The sequence below is a fragment of the Paroedura picta genome, chromosome 5 (genome assembly GCF_049243985.1).
Source record: "Paroedura picta isolate Pp20150507F chromosome 5, Ppicta_v3.0, whole genome shotgun sequence".
In the NCBI taxonomy this organism is placed as follows: domain Eukaryota; kingdom Metazoa; phylum Chordata; class Lepidosauria; order Squamata; family Gekkonidae; genus Paroedura; species Paroedura picta.
The window spans coordinates 95775870-95802707 of record NC_135373.1 but is presented as its reverse complement, the minus strand read 5'-3'; the positions used below and the strand labels follow the sequence as shown (position 1 = coordinate 95802707).

The window sequence follows — 26838 nt, the reverse complement described above, 5'->3', positions numbered from 1 at the left end:
TGTGGTACTTTCCAACAGATAGAATGCTAAAATCTGGTACATTACTAGGAATGGACAAATATGCTCCTTTTTTTATCTTTTTGTCTTTTTGTATGTTGCCATTGTGAATGGTTTGGGTCTACTCATTTCAGTTGCTGGTATTGAAGATTTGTTTCCCCCCCCCCCTTTTTCATGAGAAATATACAATATACGACATGAATTTCAGATACATCCTTATCCATACATCCATGTTTCCTCTATATATTTGTGAAACAGCCTGGGGGGTGGAATGTGTCCGGCTGTCCAAGTTGGAATAGGGCCATTCAGGGTGCAGCCAGCAACGCCCTGATTGGCCCTGCCCGTACAGCGCCCTCCCTGGATGCTAGCCACGTTCCTCTCAGACGTGCCAGAGACACAAAGAGTCCTGCCAGACCGAACACAAGCCCTCATTCCCTCCTATCACCCCTGCTGCAAGGGAGGCAAAGAGAGACACAAACCAAGCTGCTGACAGAGACACAGAGAGACCCACCCCTGCTGAGATGGAGAGAGAGACAGAGAGCTGTCCCAAACTGCACACCAACCCTCCTTCCCTCCTAATTACCTGCTATGCCTCCTGCTGTGAGGCACACTGAGAGATGCAGCAAGAGGGAGAGAGACACACAGAGAGAGATCTACACCTCCCGGTGTCCCCTCGGTCCTAGCACGCATTGCATTCCTGCTTGCAATGGGCTTTCTTGCTAGTATTGTATAATACTGATTTATTGAAGCGTAATAACAATATGAAGAATATATTTGGTGGGAGAAATTCAGCAAGAAACAAAAAATGGTAGAAAACTAGGGAGTCACAGGTTTGGTTTGTACAAGGGAGAACAAAATTAAATTTGGGATTTTGGGGTCAAAGTTCCATAGATTAGAAGTTTGATAGTATTCTGTAGGGCATCCTGAATAAACACGAACCTTCAATATTCTTCCTTAAAACATGGGGCATATCAGTATAATAATAGGTCTCCAAACAGAGGAAGCAAAAGCAAAGGTAGAAGGAAATGTTTGTGTGCGTTTCGCTTATTTGTTTAATGAATAAATTAAAAACTTTAAGGAGATTTTGAGGGGGAGCGGATAAAATCCATTGTCCTGTATTTATGCTTTATCTATGATTCTATGCAGGTTGTGCTTATTGTAGCCACCTTGAGCAGTTCTGGAGAAGTGGCATATAAGTCCTCTAAGCTTACCAAAATTTAATCTAATAAAAATTTATTTAACCTGTGATTTAAGTAAATCAAAGTAGGTTAGTATGCAGCATAATCCAATCTCCGCATACACATGAGTTATTTGCTTAGTAAATGGTAAAAAGCCTATTCTTTCATACTGTATTATTTCCTTAGGTGTGTTAGGTGACTTGGATATCGATATTAATGAAGGGATGCAGATTGAATTACAAGGACATATAGGAAGGTTTCAGGTAAACAGTGCTATAAGTACAGCATTAATAGTTGGAATTAATAACTTTTCCTAATATATTTTTTTTATGATCTGATTTTTCCCATAATATTTATAAAATGTATTTGCCATCCACAGCTGTAGGCCAAGATCTGAGATAAATCTTTAAAAAGAAACACAGTGGTAATGGGATTACTGGAGAGTAAAACACATGAATTATTTGCTAGTTGTGGGGCATGATGCTAAACATCCTCATAGGATGGTTTCTGTTATTTTTCTGTGAATGATAATATTTGTTTGAATGGGATTTCTCAGTATATATGGTACGTCTTCATAGAAAAAACTGAGAAACCTCAGTATACATAGTATACATAGTCACAGCCAATGGGACTGTTGAGACTTCCATAAAATGCAGTGAACATTATTTATTTATTTTATTATATTTATATACCACCCTCCCCGAGGGCTCAGGGCGGTTTACAGAAAACAGGAAAAGAAACATATAACATATGGTAACAGGTGATAACAGTTATAACATTATAACAATAATAACTTAACATGATCATAACAATAACATAAAATAGAAATTGCAAGAGCTTCAGCTCAACTCTTACTGGGACCCAGTGGGTAAGGCCGACTAGTGAGATATTCGTCATTGATCTGAACGGAGAAGGCAAGGATTTCAGGCCAATATCATAACAGTCATTAGAAGTAAACTGCTATATCTTAAGGGTGGTGTGCTGTCTCCTTAAATAAATTATTCGCAATAACAGAGACACTGTAATTGACATATAAAACTATCTCCAATTTATTTACCTTTCTTTGCCACCAGCGCCAGTGCTTGGGCCTTCTGACACGGTTTAGTGGCTCAGATAGACTTCGTCAATTTAAGTTGCAAGATGATCATGCAGAAAGTGACAGAGTGAGTAAGACAGATGAAATGGAGCTGGCCATGCAACAGGTGAGATCTTGCTCCTTTTCCAAAATTGCAAAGTAACTTTTTCTCTGCAACATTATTCTAATTGTTATGACTGAAATGACATCATCCACTGGTTATCTTTTAGTGCTAGTAACCTGCACTGTTTCTTCTCCTGCAGATTTGCGCCAATGTCGTGCAATACTGCCAGTCACTTATGGTAAGGAATGCCCCTGCATTTGAGCACACCATTTGCCTATTTACTCCCAGCCTTTCTGAGTCCACCAATCGAGATGGACCTCGACAAGGTGGGTCTGTGGTTTTATTGGTAAGAGTACATTTTGTATTAGGTTGCATAAAGCTGCTTTAGGTCTGATACATGAATGATTAGTGGTGGAGCTGTAGTAAAACTAGTCCTCCTAGTTTGTTTTCTTTGTGGAAAAGGTATATTTTACCCATCTAGCAACTCTCTTTGAAGGTGTACTTCAAAAGGCATATTATTTACATAATAATGTTGGTTGCTTCCGGGGGGGGGGGAAAGGAAACATTCAATCAAATGAGCATGCTTTTCAATTGTTATGCTTTTAAGAATAACATGGGTCATTAAATGCCAGTTAACATAACTGCTTGAGATGGCAAGTGAAGTGATCTATTCTTATGTCAAAGCCATCATCTTGAACAGGTACATTTCCCACAAAATAAGTACCATAGTTTTATTTGTGGAAAATATGTCATACAAACTGATTGCGTAATAAAAGTAGCACAGTTTATTTTTGGAAGCACAGGCATTCATGCTTTTTCTTAACAGAATCTATCACTATAATCCTAAATCTCCAGATGCAGCATGATGACAAAACCACATTTTTAATTACATTTAAAGCAGTACAGAGGCTTAAGTATGTTGCGTTGGCCAGGAATAGGACCGGAAGCTGGCATTGGTTCTAGAATCAAATCGAATTAAAAGTTATGACTGTTTGATTGTGAGGTTCAAGAGATTCAGTTATCTACTGAACATTTCTAAACTGAGTTGCATCCTTTTAAGGCCATTGATTTAGAAAGGCACAATTTTGTTCAGGGTTGTACTGCTATTACCACTTGTGTTAACAAATGGAAAAGTCTAATACAGCAAAGCCGAGTTTCTATGGAATATGGAAAGTTTTCTTTAATGTGGATTGTAATTTGTTTTAGACACACAAGCTCCAGCAATCCAGTATTGGCGTCTGCCTGGCCTGGGTATAATTATCTACCTATTAAAACAGAGTGCTAATGACTTCTTCAGTTACTATGATAGCCATCGTCAGAGTGTTAGCAAGCTGCAAAATGTCGAGCAACTACCACCAGATGAAATAAAAGAGGTAAATACCTTGTTTCTTCTTGTGTATCTCCAGTACTGGGGCAGGCTTACTTCAGATTTATTAAAGCAGCCTTATTTGTTTGCCTTTTGTGCTGTTCAGATTATAAAGGCCACTGTGAGGTGTGTATTCTGAGCCTGGATAGATGGGAAAACTTTTATTTCCCCAGACAACATAGGATGAATAAACTAGTATTTTTCTCATCATCATTGGCACAGTTCTCAAGCTAGTTAAAAATTGAAACATTTTGCATTTCTGTTCAGAGCATTAACAATCCAGAATTACAAATTAAATGTTGTCGCATATTCTAGCTTGGAATGTCAGACTTATTTATTGGGGTGGGGAAGGAGGGAGTTAATGTAATTCTGCATGACTGTTACGTTTTACGGTAATTAAGCTTTAAAATGATTACATTACCCATATTTCCATGTATTTTTGTCTTCCTGTAGCTCTGCCAGTCAGTTTTGCTTGCTGGAGTGGACAAAATTTCAACTGCCCAAAAGTATATTGTGGCAAGACGGCGCTTGGTGAAGCTAATAAACAATCGAGCCAAGTTGCTTTCTCTGTGTTGCTGTATCCTTTCCTGGTTATAGGTGTTTTTAAAAGTTGCAGTGAAGAAAGCTTTGCGGGCCAAAGTGAGTCGCGGCCACCCTCTCACTCCCTCCTGCCTGCCGTCCCTTTCAAAGCCCTTTTTAAAAATGAGCTTTGATACTAGTTTCTAATCGTTCCATTGAAGTTACCTGCCCAACAATCAATATGTATATATATATACACACAACATTTTTTCCATAGCCACACTCATCTCTAAAGAGAGAGGTACGACCCGAAAGTGTTGCTGTAATCCAGTTATCCTTTACTTGCGGTTTGCAGATATTATAGAAATGTGCCTTTTTATTCTTTGGCGGCACCTGGAACACTATCTGCTGTATTGCACCCCAGCAGATTCCCAAGATTCTCTTTTAGCCTCCAGGATTCCACTGAAGAGCAGAAAAATACAAGGTAATATTTATCAAACTCTGTGGCATTCTTATGTTAAGCTCTAGGCTAAAACTTTATAAACACCACCTCTAAGAACACTAGGTGGGTTTTAGCTTGCTTTAATGTGTATTGTAATAATATATTTTCCTTGGTTAAAACTTGGGTTTACATATTGTGGTTAATGGTGCTGCAGAACTATAGAATAAGTAAAAACATTTGCATTGATTGGACTGATCTTCATGGAGGCATATGTAAATTTAGCAATGTACTTACTTGTTGAACACTGTTGTAAAGTTTAAAGTGGCTACCTTTACTCCAAGAGAGACAGGAGCAGCAGGATTGTGTAGGAACCATTCAACTATCTTGGGACCTGGAGAGCAGGGAAAGAGAGAGACCACAACAGGATAAAGGGGGCCAGTGGTGAGGAATTCAGCCAACCGCTGTAAGGTGCCCTGGAGCCCATTCCTCCTTGGCCTAAGAGAGAGCTTGTCCTGTCCTATCCAACCACAGAATGTGTGCACATGTGCTCACAGATGGTTTAGGATTACAGAAGCCTGCTTGATCCTGAACTGACTTGTGCTTCAACCTACATGCCCAGATCAAGACTTCAACCAAAAAAAGGCATTAGGGCCTGAGGTAGTGCCGAGCCAATTTAGGTTTTTGCCTGGGATAAGCAAATCTCTTCTCTCTACTTCTGGTCTCCTCATATGGGCTGTTTTTAACTGGAAGAATGGCTTTGGTTGCTAAATGAATGTTAAATTTAAATTCTTCCAGTTATTAGATCAGGAAAATAATAAAAAGTGTATCTATGGAACACTAGTTATTGATACAGAACTGTTATCACAAGTATTGTCTTTTTGAACATAAATAACTGCTATCACTTTTATTTCCAAGATTCCTTCAGTTCAGATCCTAACTTGGATTTTAGAAGTGGGTTGAGTAGAGTAAGCCAACATGATATTGATCAGGTAAGGGCATTTAAATAATAAAAAAACAGTATCTTAGTGATATTAACACAAGTAATTTGTCGTTCCACTGAACTAGGAAACTCCTAAAAATACTGGCACATTACGTGATGGATAATTTAGCATGCATTAAAAGAAAGGAGAATGAGTCTTCTTGCTTCCTCCCTGATCGCCTTCTGGATATTGAAAAGATTCAGCTGGGAGTTGAAATAAGAGATTAAAAACTGTATTTGTAAATGGAAGACACCCAGTTCAAAATTAATTTTAAAACTAAATATCTAAAATATTTAGCTTTCACTATATTTTTTCTTTCATCAGCCGTAATTATCGAATGAGAATGAAGCCTTGCTTTACAAAATTTGTAAATGCTTCTCAAATGTAACCCCCTTCCCCAGTAAATGTATTTAGACTTGGATCCACGGACAGTGATTGCCGAAATAGAGAAATCACATCCCCCTTCTTCTTTCTCTCCCTCAGCTTCAGATTGAGGCCACCAACAGTTTTGGGGAATCACTTCAGAAGAAACTCCTTGACATCGAAGGCTTGTATTCGAAGGTTCGGTCACGCTACACTTTCATTCAAGCTCTCGTCAGACGCATCCGTGGTCTACTAAGGATATCAAGGACTTAAAAAATTTCTTGTTTGTGCCACTGACATTCATAAGCAAGGAACTGAGGCTGCACCCACATTTTGTAGAAGTGATATTTTCTAAATTATGAGCAAGGTTATTTTGTTATAATTTTTCATTCAGTTCCTATCCTCAACTATGGAGGGGAAAAATATTTTTTTATGATAGTATTTCAGTACAAGAATAAAACAATTATTACTGAAGTGGGATGAACTTGCAACAACTTTTACACTGTGTAAAGTCTGGACTGATTTGTCCAAAATCTCATTCTTGCCACTTTCACAACGCCAACTACATATTACACCTATTGACAGTCAGTGTTCTGAATGTTTAGGAGGTAATACCGTTAGCTTTTGTCAAAAGGCAAATATTTGAGTTTTGAGTTGTGAGATGCTGTCAGAATCAGAAGAAAATGTCAGCTAATATTCTTAATTTCTCTGATAACGGCTTTTAATTTTATGTATGTATGCATGCACTTCAAGGACTACTCCATTCCAAAGTTGGCTAATATGTTTTAAACCTTTACAAAATACTAACACATGACCTTCACATCACCCTATCCCTGTTCAATGAAAGCCAACAAATATTAAAGTCTTGCACTGCATCTAAATGATACTCAGGTGGTGTTTGCCAAGTTTCCTCTAAACAACGATCTTGAAACATTGATAATGAACTAGGGAATGCTCTTGGTGACTCTGAAAGGCCATGAGTGAATCATGGGCTAGAGATTATCTCCCTAGGCATTTTAGACCTAAACCAATGAAGGTTTCTAATCATAACCAATTACCTAAAGCTGAATGGCAATGTCGAGGCTGCATTGTCTGGAGCAGGGGTAGTCAAACTGTGGCCCTCCAGATGTCCATGGACTACAATTCCCATGAGCCCCTGCCAGTGAATGTAGTCCATGGACATCTGGAGGGCCACAGTTTGACTACCCCTGGTCTGGAGTGTAATTCCAGTTAACTGTTGTCATAAAACCACATGATCTGAAAACAAAACTACAAGTGGAGTCGCATTTCAGTTTGTATCTTTTTTGCAAAGGATTCTAGTATAAACGCAAGAATCGTGTTGAATGCCCAATGCCACTGTTTTTTTTTTTTATTTAAAGGAAGGTGAGATTAAACCACATTCTATGCACATTATGTAAAAATAAATATGTAGCTGTTCCAGCGGTAAAGAACAAGTTGCACAAGTGTAAGGGATATGTGGGATGCAGATCTACACTGCAGTCCATATTTTGCTGTCTTATTTCATCAGCTGCTGTAGATACTTAGAACAAAATAGAAACTGGTCAACAGTGTGAAAGAAGAATGCTGTTGAAATTATCACACAGGTGCAGAGTCATGTTCCTTTCTGTCCACTCTGCATTAATAGTGCTTATAAACTACTGTGCAGAACAACCCTTGGCGTCTTACATTTTTGTTTTATCTACTTCTAGCTAAAGCTGAAATAGAATCTCTTTTGCATTGGTGCTGGTACTTTCATATTTATAACAGCCTCTTTCTACAGTGGGGCTTCATTCTCCAAGTACAGTTGCTAACTTTGGTTGGGAAAATTCTTATAAATCTGGTGGTGGTGTTTGGGGAAGACTGAATTTAGGGAGAGAGTTCAGTCATGAGGATGTGTCACTCTAGGATTTCCATCTCTCCTTAGACTCCAGCTTCTGAAGCTGTCATTTCCTTCCAGTAAAACTGTTCTAGAGATCTATGGTAATTCTGGGAGAACCCTGACCCTCACCTTGAGGCTGGTTAACCCTACATACAGGAATGTGCTGTTATAGGATGGCTGTGTATGCTGGAATAACATTTGGGTGTGTAGCCATGTTAATCTGAAGCAGCAGCACAAAGTTTGAGTCCAGTGGCACCTTTAAGAGCAACAAAATTTCATTCAAGGTATAAGCTTTCATATTCAACACATGAAAGCTTAGAGACGTTCATGCACATGAAAGCTTAGAGACTTTAATAAAGCTTCATTGTTCTTAAAGGCACCATTCAAATCAAACTTACATAGTTATTGTTGCAACAGACTAAACTGGCTATTCTCCAGGCTCCTCAAGGAAGGGACTGAATTCATCTTCAAGAAGTGGAAATCCACTGTCTGGAATAAAATTGTGCAGTTACAAGCTGATAGCATGTAGCTTCTGCTTGTTTCTACAATATGAAGAAACAGGCTTTAGTCTGTGAAAGCAGCTGCTAGAATCGATTGTGTTAATTCTCAAGATGCCATGAAATCCCTGTTTATTGTTTTCTGCAACAGATTGACAGTACTACCTGTTGTCACTCTGTCATGGGTTTGCCAAATCTCTCTCCTCCCCCCCCCCCCCATGGCTAGGGATGGCAGGGTAGGGTGGAAGCTCCAGGGTGGAAGACTCGTGCACCGGGCACTGGGAACCTCACTGGCCCAGCTTCCATGCAGGAGCACAAATTGGGGGCAGATGAGGCGCTCCCCCATGTGGGTGTGGGAAGAGGTGGGGTAACCTGCCACAACTAAAACTCCAGCAACTGAAAGTAAACTAAAACTCCATGAAACCTCCAGTGCGTAAACGGTCCTGGAGATTTAGGAGTGAAGCCTGGGGAGGCTTCAGTGGGGTGCAATGCCACAGAGCCCACTCTCCAAAGCATCCATTTTCTCCAGGGGAAGGGCCACAGTACTGTAATTCTAGGGGACCCCAGGCCCTACTTGGAGGCTGGCATCCCTACTCTGCCTTCCGCGACCCCATATAACGAACCGAACCGTTCATCCCTGCATCGCTCATGGCGTATCGGGAAGCCGCCCGGGAACCTCCAGGAGCTTGGCTCTCTTCCCCCGCCCTTAAACCGGCTCCCCTCAGCGCCGCCTCCCCTGGCAGAGCGCTCCCTTCGCCCCGCCCCTTTCCGCTCGCGGCTCATGAGTTCAGTTCGCTTTTGCATCCGTAGATTCGCCACGTACCTTTACGAGTCACATTCGTGAGAAATTTGCCTTTTCGTCGATTTCACGGTGGTTCCCTACCTCGTGTGTGTGTGAGAGAGAGAGAGCGACGGAAGGCGGTAGTGAAGCAGTCTCCCCACACACCCTTTTCTCGAAACGACTAATGGGGAAGCCGCGCCTCATTTCCTCGGCGGCTCGGCGGCTGCCTGGAGAGACGCAGCAGGCGCGCCTGCGGAGTGCGGCCGACGTGGAACCCGCTTCGTGGCGACTTCCGGGTTAGCGGCGGTGGCAGCCGGGCCCGAGGACGAGGAGGGGCCTGCGGGGGTTCTCGGCCGGGGAAGCGACGCGGGAAAAGACCTCCGCCATGGGTGAGGAGAGGCGCGCAAGGGCGCCGCGTGGGGAAGGGGTCGCCTGGCAACGGCGGGGGCGGGGCGGGGCGCGCCTCCTTCGCCCGGCTTCTTCTGGGGCAGCGGGAGCCCTTCGTGGCCTCGAGGCCGCTCAGGGTGCCTGTGAGGCGGGGCTGGGGGGCGCGCGGAATCGGCCGCGGGAGAAGGGAGAGAGACGGTCCTCACACCCGCCCCCGGGCAACAGGGGCGCTTCTCCCAGGCCGCGGCAAGGATGTTTTCTGCCCGCTCGGAAAGGTCCCCGGAAAGGAGAGGTCCAGCCGGAGGCAGGCGCTGGCCCGGGGCCCGCCTGGAATGCTTCTGCCAGAGCCTTGCCAGCTGGGTGACCCGCCCCGTCCCCTCAGAAAGTGCTCGGGAGCAACGCAGCAGCGACATTTCTCGGGCATTTCCCTCTTTAGGCAGCAGAGACTATTGCAGGGATATGGACTTCCCTTCCGGCCTAACCTAACTGAAAGGTTCTTCCACTACAAGGAGTCATCTTTAGGGGTGTGTGGCTGAAACGCCCTCGTTAGTATTGTGCTGCACAGTTTGTCGGCTCCTTTGCTGCCTATGAGAATGCAAAGGGTCGACCTTGTATGGAAGTCCTTGATTGCCCTGTATGTGCATGCTTTCTCATGTGTCTGGTATACTAATGAAAGGCAAGCCAAGTCTATAGCAGGAATATGCAAAGTATTAGTATTTATTTAATTCCTTGTTTTTCTCTTCTACGGAAGGGAAATTACTTATAAAAGGTTGATGTGTTGGCTGCGAAGGAATAAAATTAATGTATAAAAAGGTAAAGGTATCCCCTGTGCAAGCACCGGGTCATGTCTGACCCTTGGGGTGACGCCCTCTAGCGTTTTCATGGCAGACTCAATACGGGGTGGTTTGCCAGTGCCTTCCCCAGTCATTACCGTTTAATGTATAAAATGCATTAAAATATAGTTTCATTCTATCCGAAAACCAGTTCATAAATGCTCATTTATCTCCCTTGGGAATTTTCAAGCATGTATTTTGAGAATGCATAGATATCCTTTTAAGGCAAGTACAATGAATTAAATCAGAGCCATTTTAGTCAATTATTTAAATTGTTAAAAAGTTCACATTTTTGAACAAGCCTGTAAAATCATTGGTTACTGTAACTCTTAAATACACTGGCTTGCAATTATTATTTATTTGCCTAAGAACATAATCTAAGCCAGAAGACCAAGTCTGTCATGAATATTTTGTCAAAGTGGATCACATGTGGCATAAAATATAATGCCATGTACACAGACTTTATAAAGGACACAGGCAAATTTAATCAATATTATTTTTACTCTAAAGTACAAACATGCCTAACACTCTTACAGTATATATTTTACTCAACAGACTTTGATAACTGACCTCTTGTTCTGAATTATTGTATCAAAATTGAAATCAGTGTCTGGGCTGCAGCAGTCTTGAATAGGCTGTTTAGATGTATATTTGGTTGAGGCTGGGGAGGAAGAGCTGTCCTGGGTTCTATGAACTGGAGGTCCCGCCTAGTTGAAGGCCAGTGTGAGATCACCTTGGTTGGGCCGGAGTATGGATGCAGTTGGGGTTGGTGATCTACTGACCGAATAGGGGAGGGATGTTGGTTTCCCCATCTGTTGGAGTTTTTAGATTGTATTGTTTATTGGGGATTAATTAAGGGATTTTTATGGGGGTTCTTGTATTTTACCTTTTATCTTTGGTAAGCCGCCTCGGGTTGACTTGGTCGGGAGGGGCAGAATTTAAATTTATTGATGTATTTTACAGAAAATAACTGTTTACATTGTCCCAAATAGAAATTTAAAATCATCACAGTGGAGAAAGAGTGAGAGAGAGGCGGGTAAAGGTTTATGGTATGGGTCCCCCAGGTGCATTGTGCCAGACAGCTTGGCGCAGCTTGGTCTCCCCCATGCCGCCCTTGTAAGGGCTTTCCTGTTAGAAAGGTTGTTTTGCCATCTTGGGTTGTTGTAACTGTAATTTATTGGGGTTTTAATTGGTATTTTATGGGGTTTTATTGTCTGGATTGCTTTTTGTAACCTGCTGCAAGCCATTTTCCTGGAGATATAAATAAACAACCAACAAACACACGAGAAGATGATGCTGGTGTCAGTGGTGAAGTGAAAGGGGAGGCATAGTGCACTAATAGGCAGAAAGCAAACACCTCGAAGAGGAGAGCTAGTGGTGGCCACACATATGCAACCTGGCTCATCTGAAAGAGTATGTAGGGGGGGGGGGAGATGGACCCTCCAGTCAGCTGACCTGATGTGTGCCTTTTTGCTGCTCTTGCTGCTGCCACCACCTCCTTTCTTTGCTTGCAAACCAGATAACAGGCCTGGGTCATGTGTTTGACGCCCCTGTTCTGAACATTGCAGCCTTGTAATAAGGAAAACAAAGTGCCCCAAATTTTCCAGAAGCAGTGGTAGTAATTCTTGAGTGTGGGAGTGTTCATCCATGGGAGGAAAAATAAATGCCCAAAATATTGGATTGTGTGGGATAAACGATATAGTTTTGGTATATATGTGCAGTTTAAAAGACTGGTTATTAACCCTGTTTCTGTTTACAGTTTAAAGGGGTTTGTTTGTTTTTCTACAATAATGATGATGCCATGCATTTTAAAAATGTTTTGTGTTCTTTCCAGGTGGTTTTTTTTCCACCATTTTTTCCAGTTTATTTGGTACTCGGGAAATGAGAATTTTAATCTTGGGATTAGATGGAGCAGGAAAGACAACTATTCTCTACAGGTTACAAGTTGGAGAGGTTGTGACTACCATTCCTAGTAAGTATTCTTCTGAACAGTTACTGTATTTGCTGGCGTATAAGACGACTGGGCATATAAGATGACCCCCCCCAACATTTCCATTCAAAATATAGAGTTTGTTACATAACATTACAGTACCTGTTATTGTCACCATTGTATGGCTGTAGCGCAACCGCAGTGCCTCCGGCCCACCCCTGCATCTCCCTGTGACAGGCACTAGTGCGCATGTGCGAGCTCTACGTAGACAAGGGGCGGGCCAGAGCACCTCTGCTTCCCGCCGAGTAGAATGAGGTGGGCAGGCATCGGGAGGCCCCTATGGGCACCGGGCGGGCATCGGGAGGCCCCTATGGGCAGCTATGTCTATCCCAACTGAAGTGCACCCGGTGTATAGGACGACCCCCCCACTTGGAAGCATGTTTTTCAGGGGGGGGAAGTAGTCTTATACGCCAGCAAATACTGTATTTGTTATTTGCCATATAATACACACAACCCTTTCTCCTTTACTAGTCATTTATTATCAAATGTGTATGTGTGGCAAGTATAGATGACCACTAGCATAGACCATGATAGAATTGAAATCATGGGTGATATCCATGTATATGTCAAAACACTTTCTTTTAACATTTGACTTTATAATTATTAATAAAATATAATTCTAAAAATATTTTGAAAGGCAAACAATACTTGTGAATGTTTTTTTCTATAAGCATTACTTCTAAATGTAATTGTTGATTTTATATTATGTACTGTGTAGACCACAAAGAATGGTGGATAAACTTAAACTAATGCAGTTTAAATGAATGACTTCAGTGATAACTAATTTCTGTGTATTTAGACGCTTTCTAACTAAGTTTGTATTGAATGTTTACTCACAATTAAAGCATATTAATTTGATACTAAAGTCTTTATAGAGGTGCACTGAAATATTTAACTTAATTTTTAAGGAAATGGTGTACAATATACTGCCTAGTTTTAGCAGTTCTCATGACCTCAGAGTCTTTTACAATTATCGCTGTATGTTTTTTGTAAACAAGTTATAGTTGGAATCAGCCCTATGGAGTTCCTCTTTTATCCATTGTTCCTCTCTTTTATAATCAGTTTACTGCCTTGTCCTACCCACAAAAGTAAACAACAGTTTAACCAGAAGCAGAGGCTTGTGGTTGTTACTGGGCATTACCCTTCCATGAGACTGGCAGTGAATGTACTTGACCTCTACTGAGCCAGTTACAACAATCAAGTAGTAACTTGGCTTAGAATTAGAAAAACATTCCTCATTTGATCATTAGCCAACACCTGTGGTGATTTGCCAGTTCCTAAACAAGGAAGCCTTAATATAAATATTGGAACTACAGTGTTTGGTGTCTGGCAAAGAAGTCCACTATATAACTCCTTCAGTACAAACAAAAGCAGCCTGTCATATAAATTCAAGAGGCCTGCGTTAAAGTCCGTTTTAATTTTCAACCACATTATTTTTGAAGAGACATTTTTGCCAGTCACTGGACAACACTATAGTTCAAATACTTCCATTATTATTGCAAAATAAACTCAACAAAATAAAAAATCTTATTACAAAACTTATTATATAGTGTTTCTCAAAACTCTGCTTCCTAACAGAAAGATCAGGACCCTTGCAGTCTTGATTTTTTGAGCATTTGAAAAAAAAATCAAAAGTACAAAATGTATTGTTGAGCAGTTTGTGTAGTAAAGTGGATTATCGCAATTTCACAAGTGGCAAAACTAGCCTCTTCCCCCCCCCCAAAAAAAAAGAATGGAAATAGAAGAAAATTAATATATTACTTTGAGCTACCTGGAGAAAGAGCAGAATAGAAATCTGATAGGTAGGTGGGGGGTTCACCAGATATGCAGAAGGAAAGTGATGTTGCTTATTTTTTATTTTTCCAGCAATTGGTTTCAATGTTGAGACAGTAACCTACAAGAATCTGAAGTTTCAAGTCTGGGACTTGGGAGGACAGACAAGTATCAGGTATAAACTTATTTGGTGAAGTCAACAGGAACAAATAAGTAGGGCTTCTAAAGTATTTTACTCATTGCATGCAGGGGGTGGGGGAGATTTTCTCCCCAATGTTATTCAACATTTTAATGTGCCTTCTCGCCCAACTGGTCCGAAGTTTGGGGCTTGGGTACTATGTGGATGACACCCAGCTCTGTTTCTTGATGGTCAGCCAGATACCCCTCTGAGTTTGCAGAGTGGCTCAGAGCAAGCTGCCTGAAATGGAACCCTTCAGAGATGGAGGTCCTGTGGCTGGGGAAGAACAGACCAGACCTTGGAATATAAGATCAGTCCCACAACTGCTACACTGGCTCCCAGTTGAATTCCAGATCTGGTTCAAGGTCTTGGTACTAACTTTCAAGGCCATATGCAGTCCAGGCCCATGTATCTGAGGGACTGCTTATCTGAAAATATCCCCCAGAGAGCACTATGGTCAGCCAATACCAACTGGCTGAAGGGTCCCTGATCCCCATGGAAGTACACTTGGCTTCAATCAGAGCCAGGACCTTTTCAGCCCTGGCTCCCACCTGGTAGAATGAGCTCCCAGAAGAAATTAGGTCCCTTATGGAACTTGCTAAATTCTATAGGGCCTGCAAGATGGAGCTCTTCTACCAGGCTTATGGTTGAGCCCAGCAGAAATACATCTAAGACAGCTGGTCAGGCCTCCCCCACTTATATTCTCATCCCCCACATCTCTGGAAGGACAATTTTTGTTTTAATATGTTAATTTTAACCTATTTAGTATGGATTTTATTGTTTTAGATTTATGTAACCAGTGTCTTAGATTCCATGTTGGACACCGCCCCGAGACAACTTGTCTATGAGGGGTGATATAAAGTCTATAAACCAGTGTGATTTAGCTCCTAAATGCAAGCATCAGGATTGTATGACTCAAAAACCATGTTTTTTATGTGTCTTATTAGCTGTGGATTGTATTTGCTATGGTTCCCTGTGACACCCGAATGCACAATCCCAGTTTGTTTAGTAACATCTCAGTTTCCTGAGCATACAGAGCACCCAACATGTCATCAGTCCATCTGCAGATGGTGTTGTCTTAGGACACTACCTCCCTCTGCTTTCTCTCCACTCTTCCCAGGAATCAGGGATGTGCCTGAGAGACTTTAATGTTTCAAATTAAGAAATTTTGAAAAGCAGTAAAACTATCGGGAGGGAGGAGGAGGGGGCTGTTAAATTTATTTGTTTGGACACAATAAAGGAGACAAGCAACAGGCTAACTTTGATTTATGATCTGTTCCACATAATATATTTCTATTAAGGGCTTGGAGGAGGAGCGTATCTCATAGCTTAAATGCCACTCAACGCTTAGCACCCACTTAGGGTGGCTGTCCCGCCCGAGTGCCTCCTCCAGCCAATCGCCTTCCGTCCCCCACCCCTGACCACCCGTTCTTCCTTCCCTGCTGTGTGAGTGCTGCCCTTGCCTATGAGTTCCCTAACAGCTGCCTGCAGCATTTCCAGGTCCTGGGGGAAGGGAGAGGCTGTCCACAGAGTTCTTCCACCCCCCCACATCACCCCCCCAATCTAGTGCCTATTATATCTGATAGAGTAACAGAAGTTTATGAAAATACACAGTGGTTCAAACTGTTGATTGTAGCTAGTATGTGCACAAGTTAAGATCTGTAACAGTTGTCCTAGCTAGTAAGATAACTTGATAGTGAAAGAGCTAATTTTTGAAGGTAAGAAAACCTGAGAGATAGTGTCTTGCTGCAGGCCACCCTGTGAGCTTTATAGGGAGCATTATGTATAAAGAATATGACTTTTCCACTTTTAAATTTCTGTACCAGACTGCATCTTGAAATATACATGTAAGACACAATCCAGCAACATGCATGCTCTTCCCTTCTTTGGCCAATGAAATTATATATTTTTATAACTGTTTTCCTAGATCAATCAAAACACTCAGAGCAGGGACAAGGAATCTACTCAATATTTTTTACAGTTCCAAAACGCACAGGAGACTGGAGGGCCATCTTGGACCTCAAGTTCTTAAACAAATTCATAAAACTCCGTCATTTCCGCATGGAGACCCTGAGATCCATAGCGGAAGCGTTGCGACAAGGAGAGTTCCTAACTTCACTGGACCTCCAGGAGGCCTACCTACACATACCAATATTTCCACCCCACAGAAGATTCCTCAGATTCTGTGTGCAGGGAGTACACTATCAGTACAGGGCTCTGCACCCAGGGTCTTCACAAAAATACTAGTGAATGCCCTAACAGGTTTAAGGATGGAGGGCATATTAATTCATCCTTATTTGGACGACCTCCTTCGGGCGCCCTCTATGCATTTAGTGGAACTGCATACGAACAAAGTCATAACCAATCTTCAAAACTTTGGCTTTTTAGTAAATTTTGCCAAAAGTTCTTTAACTCCAACACAAAGAATGGAACACTTAGGAGTCATCATAGATTCTCGACAAAACGTTTATGACCCCCCAAAAATGACCAAGACAAAACAGATGACCAGCGCAGTCATTCAGGCAAGACACACCAACCTACTTCAGTTGGCGAGTCTGATGGGTCTGCTCATTTCCAATATGGAAGCAGTACAATGGGGGAGGTTCCATGCCAGGCCCCTACAGATGCTTCTCAGACCCTACCAATTCAGGATAACCAAAAAAGTGGACATGTCAGTGAAGGTTCCTCTAGACACCAAAAGGGCCTTACGTTGGTGGACACTCCCCAAAAATCTGAGCCAGAGTCGAACATATTTAATCTTGAGGGAGGAACAAGTTTTTACAGATGCCAGTCTTCTAGGCTGGGGAGCAGTTTGGAACAACCAAAATATACAGGGACAGTGGTCCATAGAGGAGTCCAGACAGCCAATCAATTGGTTAGAACTGAGAGCAGTTCGATTGGCACTCAGACACTTTGCAGATCAGATCCATCAGTGCCACATTCTGATAAGGACAGACAATGTGGCAACAAAGGCTTACCTGAATCATCAGGGAGGTTCCAAATCACCCAGACTTCAAAGGGAAGCTCAAAAAATATTCACATGGGCAGAAAGTCACCTAGCCCCTCTCAGAGCAGAACATGTGAGAGGTGTATTAAACATACAGACTTCCTAAGCCGTCAGATAGTGTCAGATGCAGAATGATGCTGGAAAGAGAGGTATTTCAACTAGTAATTGAGAGACTAGGCAGGCCAATATTGGACTTATTTGCATCCAGCACCAATGCACAGACCACCAGGTTTTTAAAATGCTTAACATTAATAAGCAACTCTGACATAAGAGCTGTGTAAGAAAAAGAATAGGGGGAAATATAGTGAAGGGCATCATAAAATTTGTCTTCCAGTACTACAGCCAGTATATCTTATAATTGTCTCAATATTTTAGGAATACAGTCTCTGTTCAGTTCATGCTCTTCCATAATAAGTTACTTTTATGGACCTAGGCTCCATTCAGTCTAAAAAATATGGCCTTTCAAGCTCCAGCACTGTGAAATTAGGATAGTTTCATTTGATTTTAAAATGGCATTTGGACAATGAAATGTTTCTTTTCCAGGCCATATTGGCGATGCTACTATTCGAATACAGATGCGGTAATCTATGTAGTAGACAGCTGTGACAGTGACAGAATTGGCATTTCGAAGTCTGAGCTTGTTGCCATGTTGGAGGTATGAAACAAAGAAGATTGTCTAGACAAATGCTAATTCTAGGTTCTGCCTGGAAATTAGTAATAAAAGAGATGGAATTATATGCATCAGATTTACTGAAGGTAGAGTAAGGTAGGCACTGTGCTAAATATGTGGGCTGTCTTTTGGTAAAAGATGTATGAGAGGTTTGGAGATAAAGGTTTAACATATCATTGATCTTTCTATTTCAAGCTGCTGAGAATCCATTCAGTGTGTGTCTCTCAACCATAGTCTCCTACTTGGAAACTTGGACAGAAACTTTAGTGTTCCAAGTTGACTAGTACATATCCAATAGACAGTTCATCATGTTTATCTAAAATGAATTGTCTCTAGCCCTCGAGCAACTGAACAGTAATGCTCATTGTATGAACCCAGTGGCAGTTTTTAAGATCAACAAAGTTTAATTCTGGGTATAAGCTTTCGTTTGTTCTGCTGCTTCAGACCAACCTGGCTATCCAGGTTAAGTAACACTCATAGTTATGGTTATTCTGACAACACAATGTATTCAATCTGGCTAAATTTTCCAATGGCAGAAGGGAATGATATCCTGCTCCTAAGCTATAGGGGATCCCAAAAATGACACGAGGGGGAAGAAAGGGGAAATCAGCACAAATTTCCAATTAGTGTGGATATAGCTAATAGTCCCTGCATAGCTAATAAATAATCCCCATCAGACACTATTAATCTGTTTTCAAATTGAATCTAGTCTAAATGCCAAACAGTAAGTTAAAATGTATTTTCTAGCCAGTCTTAATAGGTCTTGTGTGTTTTATATTCTGTGCCTGACTCTTTGTTAGCCTGAGAGCTGAAAGGCAAATTAAGCTGCATAGACTACTAATCTTCTCCTTCTTGTAGGAAGAAGAACTAAAGAAAGCCATTTTAGTGGTGTTTGCAAACAAGCAAGATATGGAACAAGCTATGACTCCTACAGAAATGGCAAATGCACTTGGACTTCCTGCTCTGAAAGATCGGAAGTGGCAGATATTTAAAACTTCTGCAACCAAAGGCACTGGGCTTGATGAGGCAATGGAGTGGTAAGTGGTTATGTTACCTTTTTCATAATGTAACTTATCTGTAAATAAGGGTTTTTTGTGGGGGAGTGTGTTGAAAGTTAACCAATACAGTTTGGGCTTTGAGCCATATAGGGTAAATTTTCTCTTCACTAAGCTGTGGGAATGAGGGTAGAAAGATTATATGAAGACCTGCTCTGAGTCGTGCACATGCCACCAGCAAAAACTTTTCTCCCAGGTAACTGTTTATGGCAGTGGCCTGACAGGATGATCAAGATCTGAGTTGGTGGCTCTGGTTGGGCATCCAGTTGACATGGCACAAAATGCTCTTTTATCAGTAATCACAGGGGTGTTCTTTGCATGAAAACATTGCTTGACCAAATGTAAAACAGCTGTATCCTAAATAAAATTTTTAAATGTTGTTATGGCTTTTTTATGGCTTTTTATGTTCAAACGAGATAATATGTAGTCCCATTAAATAATGTTTTTGAATTGCAAATCTGAATGTGTGTTTGTAGGTTGGTGGAGACCTTAAAGAGCAGGCAGTGAAAGGAGCCTGAAGATTCCCTTCATCAGTGCTGTGAATGAATGCAATGCTGTAAATAGGACTGACAGAATATTATCTTTGAAAGAAATGGGGACTTTTCTTGCATTGGAAATCACAGTGAACTCTTTGAATGTCTGTATACATTAAAATACTTCATTTCTTTTATCTTGTGTAAGTTATGTAACATCAATTTTTATGGCCAATATAACTGAAGATCGAAGATGAGATTAAATTGGAATAAAGCTTTGTTACTTGGAATTCTATGTGTTTGAAACTATTTAACACTAATAAATATATTTAACTATCATTTGTTTCCGCTTTCTGTTTCATGCACATCACATGTAAGTATTGATTCATGAATAGTTGCCTGTAACCAATAGCCTGGTTGTTTAGAGTGGCATCTGGTCAATGGGTGTGTTTTATCTTCTCTGCAGCACATGTTCTCAGGTATGTTGCTCAAGTACAGAGAGTGGCGTGTTTCACTAAATATGGCCTTTCCTCACTAAGCTGGAGATACAGAGTTCAACGTGATTTTGCGGCCTGCCTGTCAAAGATGTAAGGAAAGGCTAGGCATGCGAAAGAGGAAGTTGAATGTAAATGACTTCTTGGAACTGAAGAAGGAGTTGGTTCTTATAGGCCGCTTTTCTCTACTCAAAGGAATCTCAAAGTGGCTTACAGTCGCCTTCCCTTTCCTCTCCCCACAACAGACACCCTGTGAGTTAAAAATAGTATAGCCCCTTTTGCACCATTTTCTTGGAAATAGCACTTTTGAGATAACTTGCAGATTTCTTTTTTCTATCAGAGCATAACTGTATTGTGGGGGGACTAAAAATAATCCACTATTGTGGTATTTATTTAACAGATTTTTATACCGCCACCCCCCCTTTCCATACAGCTCAGGGTGATTTAGAAGAAGAAGAAGAGTTGGTTCTTATATGCCGCTTTTTCTCTACCCGAAGGAGTCTCAAAGCGGCTTACAGTCGCCTTCCCTTTCCTCTCCCCACAACAGACACCCTGTGAGGTGGGTGAGGCTGAGGGAGCCCTGATGTTACTGCTCGGTCAGAACAGCTTTATCAGTGCCATAGTGAGGCCCAAGATCACCCAGCTGGCTGCATGTGGGGGAGCGCAGATTCAAACCTGGCTCGCCAGATTAGAAGTCCATACTCCTAACCACTACACCAAACTGGAGAATTGAAGCTTGAAGTTGAGAATCCCACAGCTGGGATATATAGTATTAGGTGAAATCAGGAGAGACTGAAGATAAATTGCTCTTGCTCCCAGAGTCAGTGCCTGAACTGTCTTGGCAACAGCAGGCAACAAGACAACCCCCCTCCCCCAAACTTGCGTTTATGGCTAAGCAGGGGCTCTTGAGAGAGGTGGTTCAATAGGCAGGTTTTCTTGTATCAAGAGGAATCTCTTCTCAAAAGCACTTGAAGTGTAAAAATAAACAAACAGGACCTCAGGAAACTAGGGACTGTAAACTACTAGGAGACAAGAACAGTAAAAAGTAAGGATGGCATCCCCAGCTCCAATAGTTCTAATAACAGCAGAGTTGAAATCTCTGGGTAGAAAATCTGTCCAGTGTTTGTTTGTTTTGTTCCTTTTCCTTCAGAGGTTGCAAATAGCCATTATTCCCTCCTGGTTCACCTGATAACTGGTTCTGTGTATACTTACACAACTTACTATATAATGTTTTCACACATATACAAAGGCTGAAAACAGCCTTATACTGAAAACAGTGAATTAAAATGGTTTTAGGGTCCCATCTACCTACTCACCGGATTCTGAGGCTGCAATACTAGTGAGGCTCTGTATATTCTGGATTTGTAAATGAGACTCATGAAATCCCTAAGCCACATCCACTGTATAGACATGAAGACACAGTTTTGAGAGTGTAATTGGAAAGCCACAGAAAGGATCTAAATGCCTGCCAACGTTAGTTCTGTGAAAAATAACTTCAGGGCCTGTGGGCATCAAGCACATTCACATCCTTTCTACTGGACTGGCCATAGCTGAGAATGTTACCCTTTTATGTCTTCAGTTCCAATTCCAATAAAAGCCAAAGTTTTTTCCCTGAGCTCTAGAAGTAAAGGGGGAAGATTATTTTGGTTTTTTCCCACCTCACCTATGCCATAAAGGGATGGGTTGGAGGCAGACTCTTCTAATATCTCGTGCACTTTTTAGGCTTTATTTGGAAAAGACCTCTTTCTAAAGTGTCAGATCACTAGTGCCAGCTGGGGAACTTGCCCAGCATGAAGCACCCATGGGTGCATATTTTGTTAAGAGGCATGTCCAGAGAGAATGTCTGCTTGCCTATGAGAAGATTAGCAGACTGCATTCAAAACCCCATTCAGATACATCTGAAGAAGTGAGCTTGCACATGAAAGCTTATATCTTGAATAAGACTGGGCTCAAATTTTGTCCTGCTGCTTCAGACCAACACGGCTACCCACCTGAATCTATCACCGAAGTTCTTCCCAAAATGTATCAGCTGAACAGAATTATGCAGATTGCAAAAACATTTACTAATCCACAGTTACATTATTTTGTATGTACAAAACATCTGTCTTCCATGCAAGTTATAAAAACAAGGCCCCACTGTGATCAGAACAACCTATAATTTTACAATATTTTACAGCTGAATCCTGCATTATGGATGCAAGTCTTTTGCCTCTATTCTGTGTTCCTGCCATGAAAGAAACACACGTCTACAATACATGATATTCTCTAGCCATGGTCTTTCACTCTACCATTGCCAAGTCTCTCAATGCATGGCTTCTTGGCCTTTTGGCTTTGTAACCAGGCCGCAGGAATTCTATCTTTCTCTTTTTTGCTTCAATTTTATTCTTGTGTCTCTTCAATTTTTTCTTGGCCGCAATGTCAGGGTTAGACACAGCCTATCCGGAAGACAAAAATAAAAAATCATGTTGGTTCACACTTTTTGTACTACAGTTTAGCTATACATTCTCCTAGCAAAGAAACTCTTCTAAGTAGATGGACTTCAATTCATTTTTCCCATACTGACCTCCAGGGCTCTCTGTTTCTTCCGGACAGCTCTCTTTTGACTGGCCTGCTTTTGCACAGAAGCGAATGCAACTGAAAAGGGCTCCAGGCCAACTAGTTTCTTCAGTAGTTCTATGATTTCCTGAGACAGGTTCTTCAGAGTTGGATCTAATAGAGATTGACAAGATTTTGATGTAAAGTAGATAACTGACTTGAAAATGTGAATGTAGAAATGAGAGATAATTACAGGTAAATTCTGTTTGCAGTGGCCCAGTGGCACATGGTGAGCACAATGTTGCAAACAGTCAAGGAGCAAACATATAGGGATGCAAAGCAGCCCAAAAGAACTTGAGGAAGCTGCTATTTCCCTGGGAACTGGAAACAAGGCTCTATTTTTGTGCTTGCTGGATCAGGAAACAGCCTAACAGCTTCCCCTGCCTGTTTGACACCATTCTGTCCAACCATGTGACTGGCACACCTTTTTTTTGTGAAGTGGGATAGTGAAAGAAAGAAAGAAAGAAAGAAAGAAAGAAAGAAAGAAAGAAAGAAAGAAAGAAAGAAAGAAAGAAAGAAAGAAAGAAAGAAAGAAAGAAAGAAAGAAAGAAAGAAAGAAAGAGACCAAAGGAGTAATTAAATGAGAAAGGAAATTAACATTTTATATAAGATTGGCTTCAGGCATTTGAATAGAATAAAGATTTGTAAACATTACAACTGACTAGATATTGTCATGGAACATACACAAAAATTAACTCAGTGTTAACCTTTGTACACTGCAAAATGAAGAGGAGGTTTCTGGACCCACTATGCAAGGCAGGCGATTCCCCCTTATTTCAAAACACTTTGCTAGACCTCACCACTCAAAAGCAGCCTGTTGTCAAAAAGTGTCTTGAGAAACGCTTGCAAGTGAAACAATACTTACCTTGTTCCGCGTAGGTGCTACTGAGCTCTCGGTAAAGAGGGGCTATGATTGTCGGGAGGTACGGTTTCACCCTGTCTTTGCCAAGATCAACTGCAATGGCACCAAGGAACTTAAAGATGCAGGTCCTCTGGAAAGACAAACATGACTGGTCAAGAGACTGAACGCAAAACAATACTGTAAATGCCTCCCGGTGTTATTTAGCTTAAATACACATAACAGAGCCTCAATGTCCTTTTGAAAGGAAAGCAGCTTTGGGATGGAACCATGTAAAATGGGACTGGGGCAGGAGGTCCCCCCTCCTGTATTCCACTACCCTCTTGATGCTAAGGTCACCTCTGCCTTTAATTCTTATATATGGGCCTAGGAGACAGGGAGGATCTCTACATGTTATGCATATGATAGATGGACCTTTAAACAGATGACCTGTATGTAAACTACATTTGTACCCAATTTGCCCTAGTCTTTCAACTTGTAGGTACAGCAAGAGTATAAATTACTGGAGGCTAGAGGTATAATTGTTCCCTGAATGAGAAACATACAAACCTTTAAAGGGTCTTTTGGGGAATATGCAGCTTCTCGTTTTGCCATTACAGAGAGTCTCTTCATCACCCACAGTAAAGTGGCTGGCTTGCTTTTCTCTTCTGCCTCTTCATCTTCTCTTTCCTCCATAGCTGAAGTTTCATTCTCATCTTCACCCACAACAGCATTCTCCTGGCTTTCTGTTTCACAGCATACTTCCTCATTCATTTCATTGTCTTTGTCTGGCTCAGGTGTCAGGAGGTACAGTACTTTGGCTACGAACAGTAAATTCTTTACAACCTTAAACAGAAATGGGGAGTGGAGAGTCAGACTGACCTTTTTCAAAATACCAACAAAAGGCCTAATTAAACATGGATAGGACACCAGTCCTATCTGGTGGTCAGGCAACCAAGAACCAATGTGTTCAACAACTGAGGTGGGCTGAAAAAGGGGAAGCTTTATCAGACACCCTGACCCAACTGGCTTACACTAGAAGGCCCAGGGCCTCTACAAGGAAGAAACACTCAGTGCTACTTAGGGGTGCGTACCTCAAAAATGCTCACATTAATTTTGGACCCAGATTTGGGGAGGGCATGCTTCTCGTTATCCCAAAATTTTGGGACTTTCTACTGCCACAGAAAATAATGGCCCTTTACATTTTAAAGGTACCAGAAACAATAATTGTCTGATGATTAGCTTCTCCCAAGGCCCAAAACTCCTTTGCAGTTCTAGGGGACAAAATTTTGATTACTCGAAGAATCTGAGAGTGTTTTGGATCATTTTGGATATCCCTGCCACCCCCCCCCCCCCACACACAGCTAATTTCTGGGTTGTTGTCAACTTGGGCATAGCCAAGTACACACCCTTGGTGCTTTTATTGCAGCCAAGAATGTGTACCTAAGAAGGAAAAATGTGTTTCTCAGAGTACCTTGTTTATTAATAAAAGAGGATATTTAAATTATTTTATTTTATTATTGGATCGATTTGTATACCACCTCTCTCAGACTGGCAGTTGTAACCGAGAAACAGTCAAATGATCAAGTAATTTCAAATACGACCGCAGTCCAGTTACGTGCAATAAAAATGTATTACAGCCTGAAACTTGGGTAAGTCTCCATTCCATGACAGGGAAGGAAACATGATTCATCCCACAGGGGATGGAGCTGAGGTTAAGGGGTGGGGGAAAAAAGAACCTCCGGTTTTTCTCTTAGGATAGTACAAACTTTCCAACAAGTGTCTGTACTGATCCTATAGTGAAGTACTCATTACCTGGCTCAGACCCTACCTGACACTAGGCCAATGCTTAAGCTTATCACTGAAAGTGGGTATCCTTTATTTATTTATTATTTAAACTTGCATACCACCGCTCCCAGCAAGCTGGCTCACGGCGGTTCACAAAAAATACAAGCAATATCCCATAAAATCATACAATGTTAACCATCCTAAAATCAATCCCCTTGTGAACAGTATTGTCCCTGTGCTAGTGCTCTCCCTTACATACAATGTAACAGCACACAAGATGAACTGGCCCACTTCAGGGAACACATTTTTGGTGTACAAATTAAAGGTAGCAAATTATCAAATGTTTAGTTTATTATTCTATTATTACCACCAGTGGGGAGACAGCATGAATCTTCTCTGCCTAGAAACTCTGTCTCTCAATTGTGGATTATTTCTACCCATTTTGGAATACACAACAAACTGCTTAAATCCTCACCTGTTCTCCAAGAGATGGATCCAGAAATTTGGACTTCAGCTGGTGGCAGAAAGCCAAAGCAAGCGTTTTCATCTAACAAAGAGAAAAAAGAGTGATGTTCCTTCAGGGGAGGAATGACTCAGTGGGGGAGCATCAGCCTGGCATGCAGAAATTCTCCAGTTCAGTCCCCAGGGTCTCTGTCCATTTGTGATGTGGAAGACCTTTACACACGATGCTGGAGAAAAACTGCCAATTAGAGTAAGCAGTACTGACCTTGAGGGGCCAGTGGTCTGACTCAGTATAAGGCAGCTTCATGTGAGAGAGCAACACAAGAGGAGTGTATCGCTTATCACAATCATTGCTAAACGACAGAAGACAGGAAGGCTGTAATGAAACGTGTTGGCCTTGTGGTCTAGCTTTCCCTCTGTAGCAGAAAGCCACGTGAGACATTGGCACAAGGCAAATAACCTGGGAACCAATGTTTGTTTCTGCCACCTACTGGGAGACAGAAATCTGCAGCATATAAGAAAGGCCACTCGAGGAGAGTAATGCTGACCTTTGTGTCTAGTTCTCCTGTTAAGAAGTCGGTGGCAGATGTCCTCCCAGCAACCCCTGGGCTCTTTTCCAGATTTCTTTTGGTCCATTTACTGACAAGTTCTTCTGGCTTGTGGGATGCAAACAACAACCCGAAAATCTGAGAACAAGTCAGCCACACCCAACTGTGAGGAAACCATAAATGAGACTGGACATGTCCTGCAAAAAGCAGAGAGATGGAATGCATTTAAACTGTAACCAAGACTACAAACAAAAGTCCTTTTTTTTGTGCAGTTTCTGTCCAAGCAAGCTATAACTTTTCAAAAAATGTACTTTGTGCCAATAATCCCATTAGCTATGCCACAGCAGGACGTGCTGACACTTACCCCAAATGTTGTTCAGAATCTCGGTATGTTTATTTAAATCAAAAATGTTGCACTCTTTAATCAGTTTAATGAACAAGTTAAGGAAACTGAACAGCAATCGGTCTGCAGCCTTTTCTTCGGCCTCATCTCTAACCTGTAAAACATAGAAAACCTTATTAAGAAATTATAGTCGAGAATCGGAGGCTTAGAGATGCTGCCACGTGGAGGCAAATATTACTTAAGCAGCAATCCTAAGGATGCAA

At 41.5% G+C, this 26838-nt stretch overlaps 3 protein-coding genes across 5 annotated transcripts in view; 2 read left to right on the top strand and 1 right to left on the bottom strand.

Annotated features, from left to right (window-relative positions):
- The window catches only part of NUP205 (nucleoporin 205), a 43914-nt gene extending 37044 nt beyond the window's left edge, over nt 1–6870 (top strand). For both annotated transcript variants that reach the window (XM_077339197.1, XM_077339196.1), the window contains exons 36-43: nt 1362–1438; nt 2249–2377; nt 2514–2640; nt 3521–3687; nt 4134–4257; nt 4555–4683; nt 5557–5630; nt 6105–6870. In XM_077339197.1, the coding sequence (XP_077195312.1) occupies nt 1362–1438; nt 2249–2377; nt 2514–2640; nt 3521–3687; nt 4134–4257; nt 4555–4683; nt 5557–5630; nt 6105–6257 (980 nt within the window). In that variant the 3' untranslated portion in view covers nt 6258–6870. The remainder of the gene's footprint in view (nt 1–1361; nt 1439–2248; nt 2378–2513; nt 2641–3520; nt 3688–4133; nt 4258–4554; nt 4684–5556; nt 5631–6104) is intronic.
- Nucleotides 6871–9237: 2367 nt separating this feature from the next.
- Nucleotides 9238–19846, top strand: ARL1 (ARF like GTPase 1). The gene is made up of 6 exons (XM_077339195.1): nt 9238–9530; nt 12196–12333; nt 14218–14299; nt 17853–17964; nt 18838–19016; nt 19511–19846. Exons 1-6 carry the CDS (start codon nt 9527–9529, stop codon nt 19539–19541), a joined length of 546 nt encoding a protein of 181 aa, XP_077195310.1. The 5' UTR covers nt 9238–9526; the 3' UTR covers nt 19542–19846.
- A 2194-nt stretch (nt 19847–22040) lies between these two features.
- The window catches only part of UTP20 (UTP20 small subunit processome component), a 67274-nt gene continuing 62476 nt past the window's right edge, over nt 22041–26838 (bottom strand). For both annotated transcript variants that reach the window (XM_077339171.1, XM_077339172.1), the window contains exons 56-62: nt 26597–26729; nt 26233–26429; nt 25698–25769; nt 24005–24280; nt 23462–23588; nt 22565–22710; nt 22041–22436 (exon numbers count right to left, since the gene is read on the bottom strand). In XM_077339171.1, coding sequence (XP_077195286.1) covers nt 22281–22436; nt 22565–22710; nt 23462–23588; nt 24005–24280; nt 25698–25769; nt 26233–26429; nt 26597–26729 — 1107 coding nt within the window. In that variant the 3' untranslated portion in view covers nt 22041–22280. The remainder of the gene's footprint in view (nt 22437–22564; nt 22711–23461; nt 23589–24004; nt 24281–25697; nt 25770–26232; nt 26430–26596; nt 26730–26838) is intronic.

Bases quoted from the DNA above. Each gene is read 5' to 3' on its own strand.
- ARL1 (XM_077339195.1), top strand. The intron at 14,300-17,852 runs GTATAAACTTAT...TTTCTTTTCCAG, and splicing joins GGAGGACAGACAAGTATCAG to GCCATATTGGCGATGCTACT. The intron at 17,965-18,837 runs GTATGAAACAAA...TCCTTCTTGTAG, and splicing joins AGCTTGTTGCCATGTTGGAG to GAAGAAGAACTAAAGAAAGC.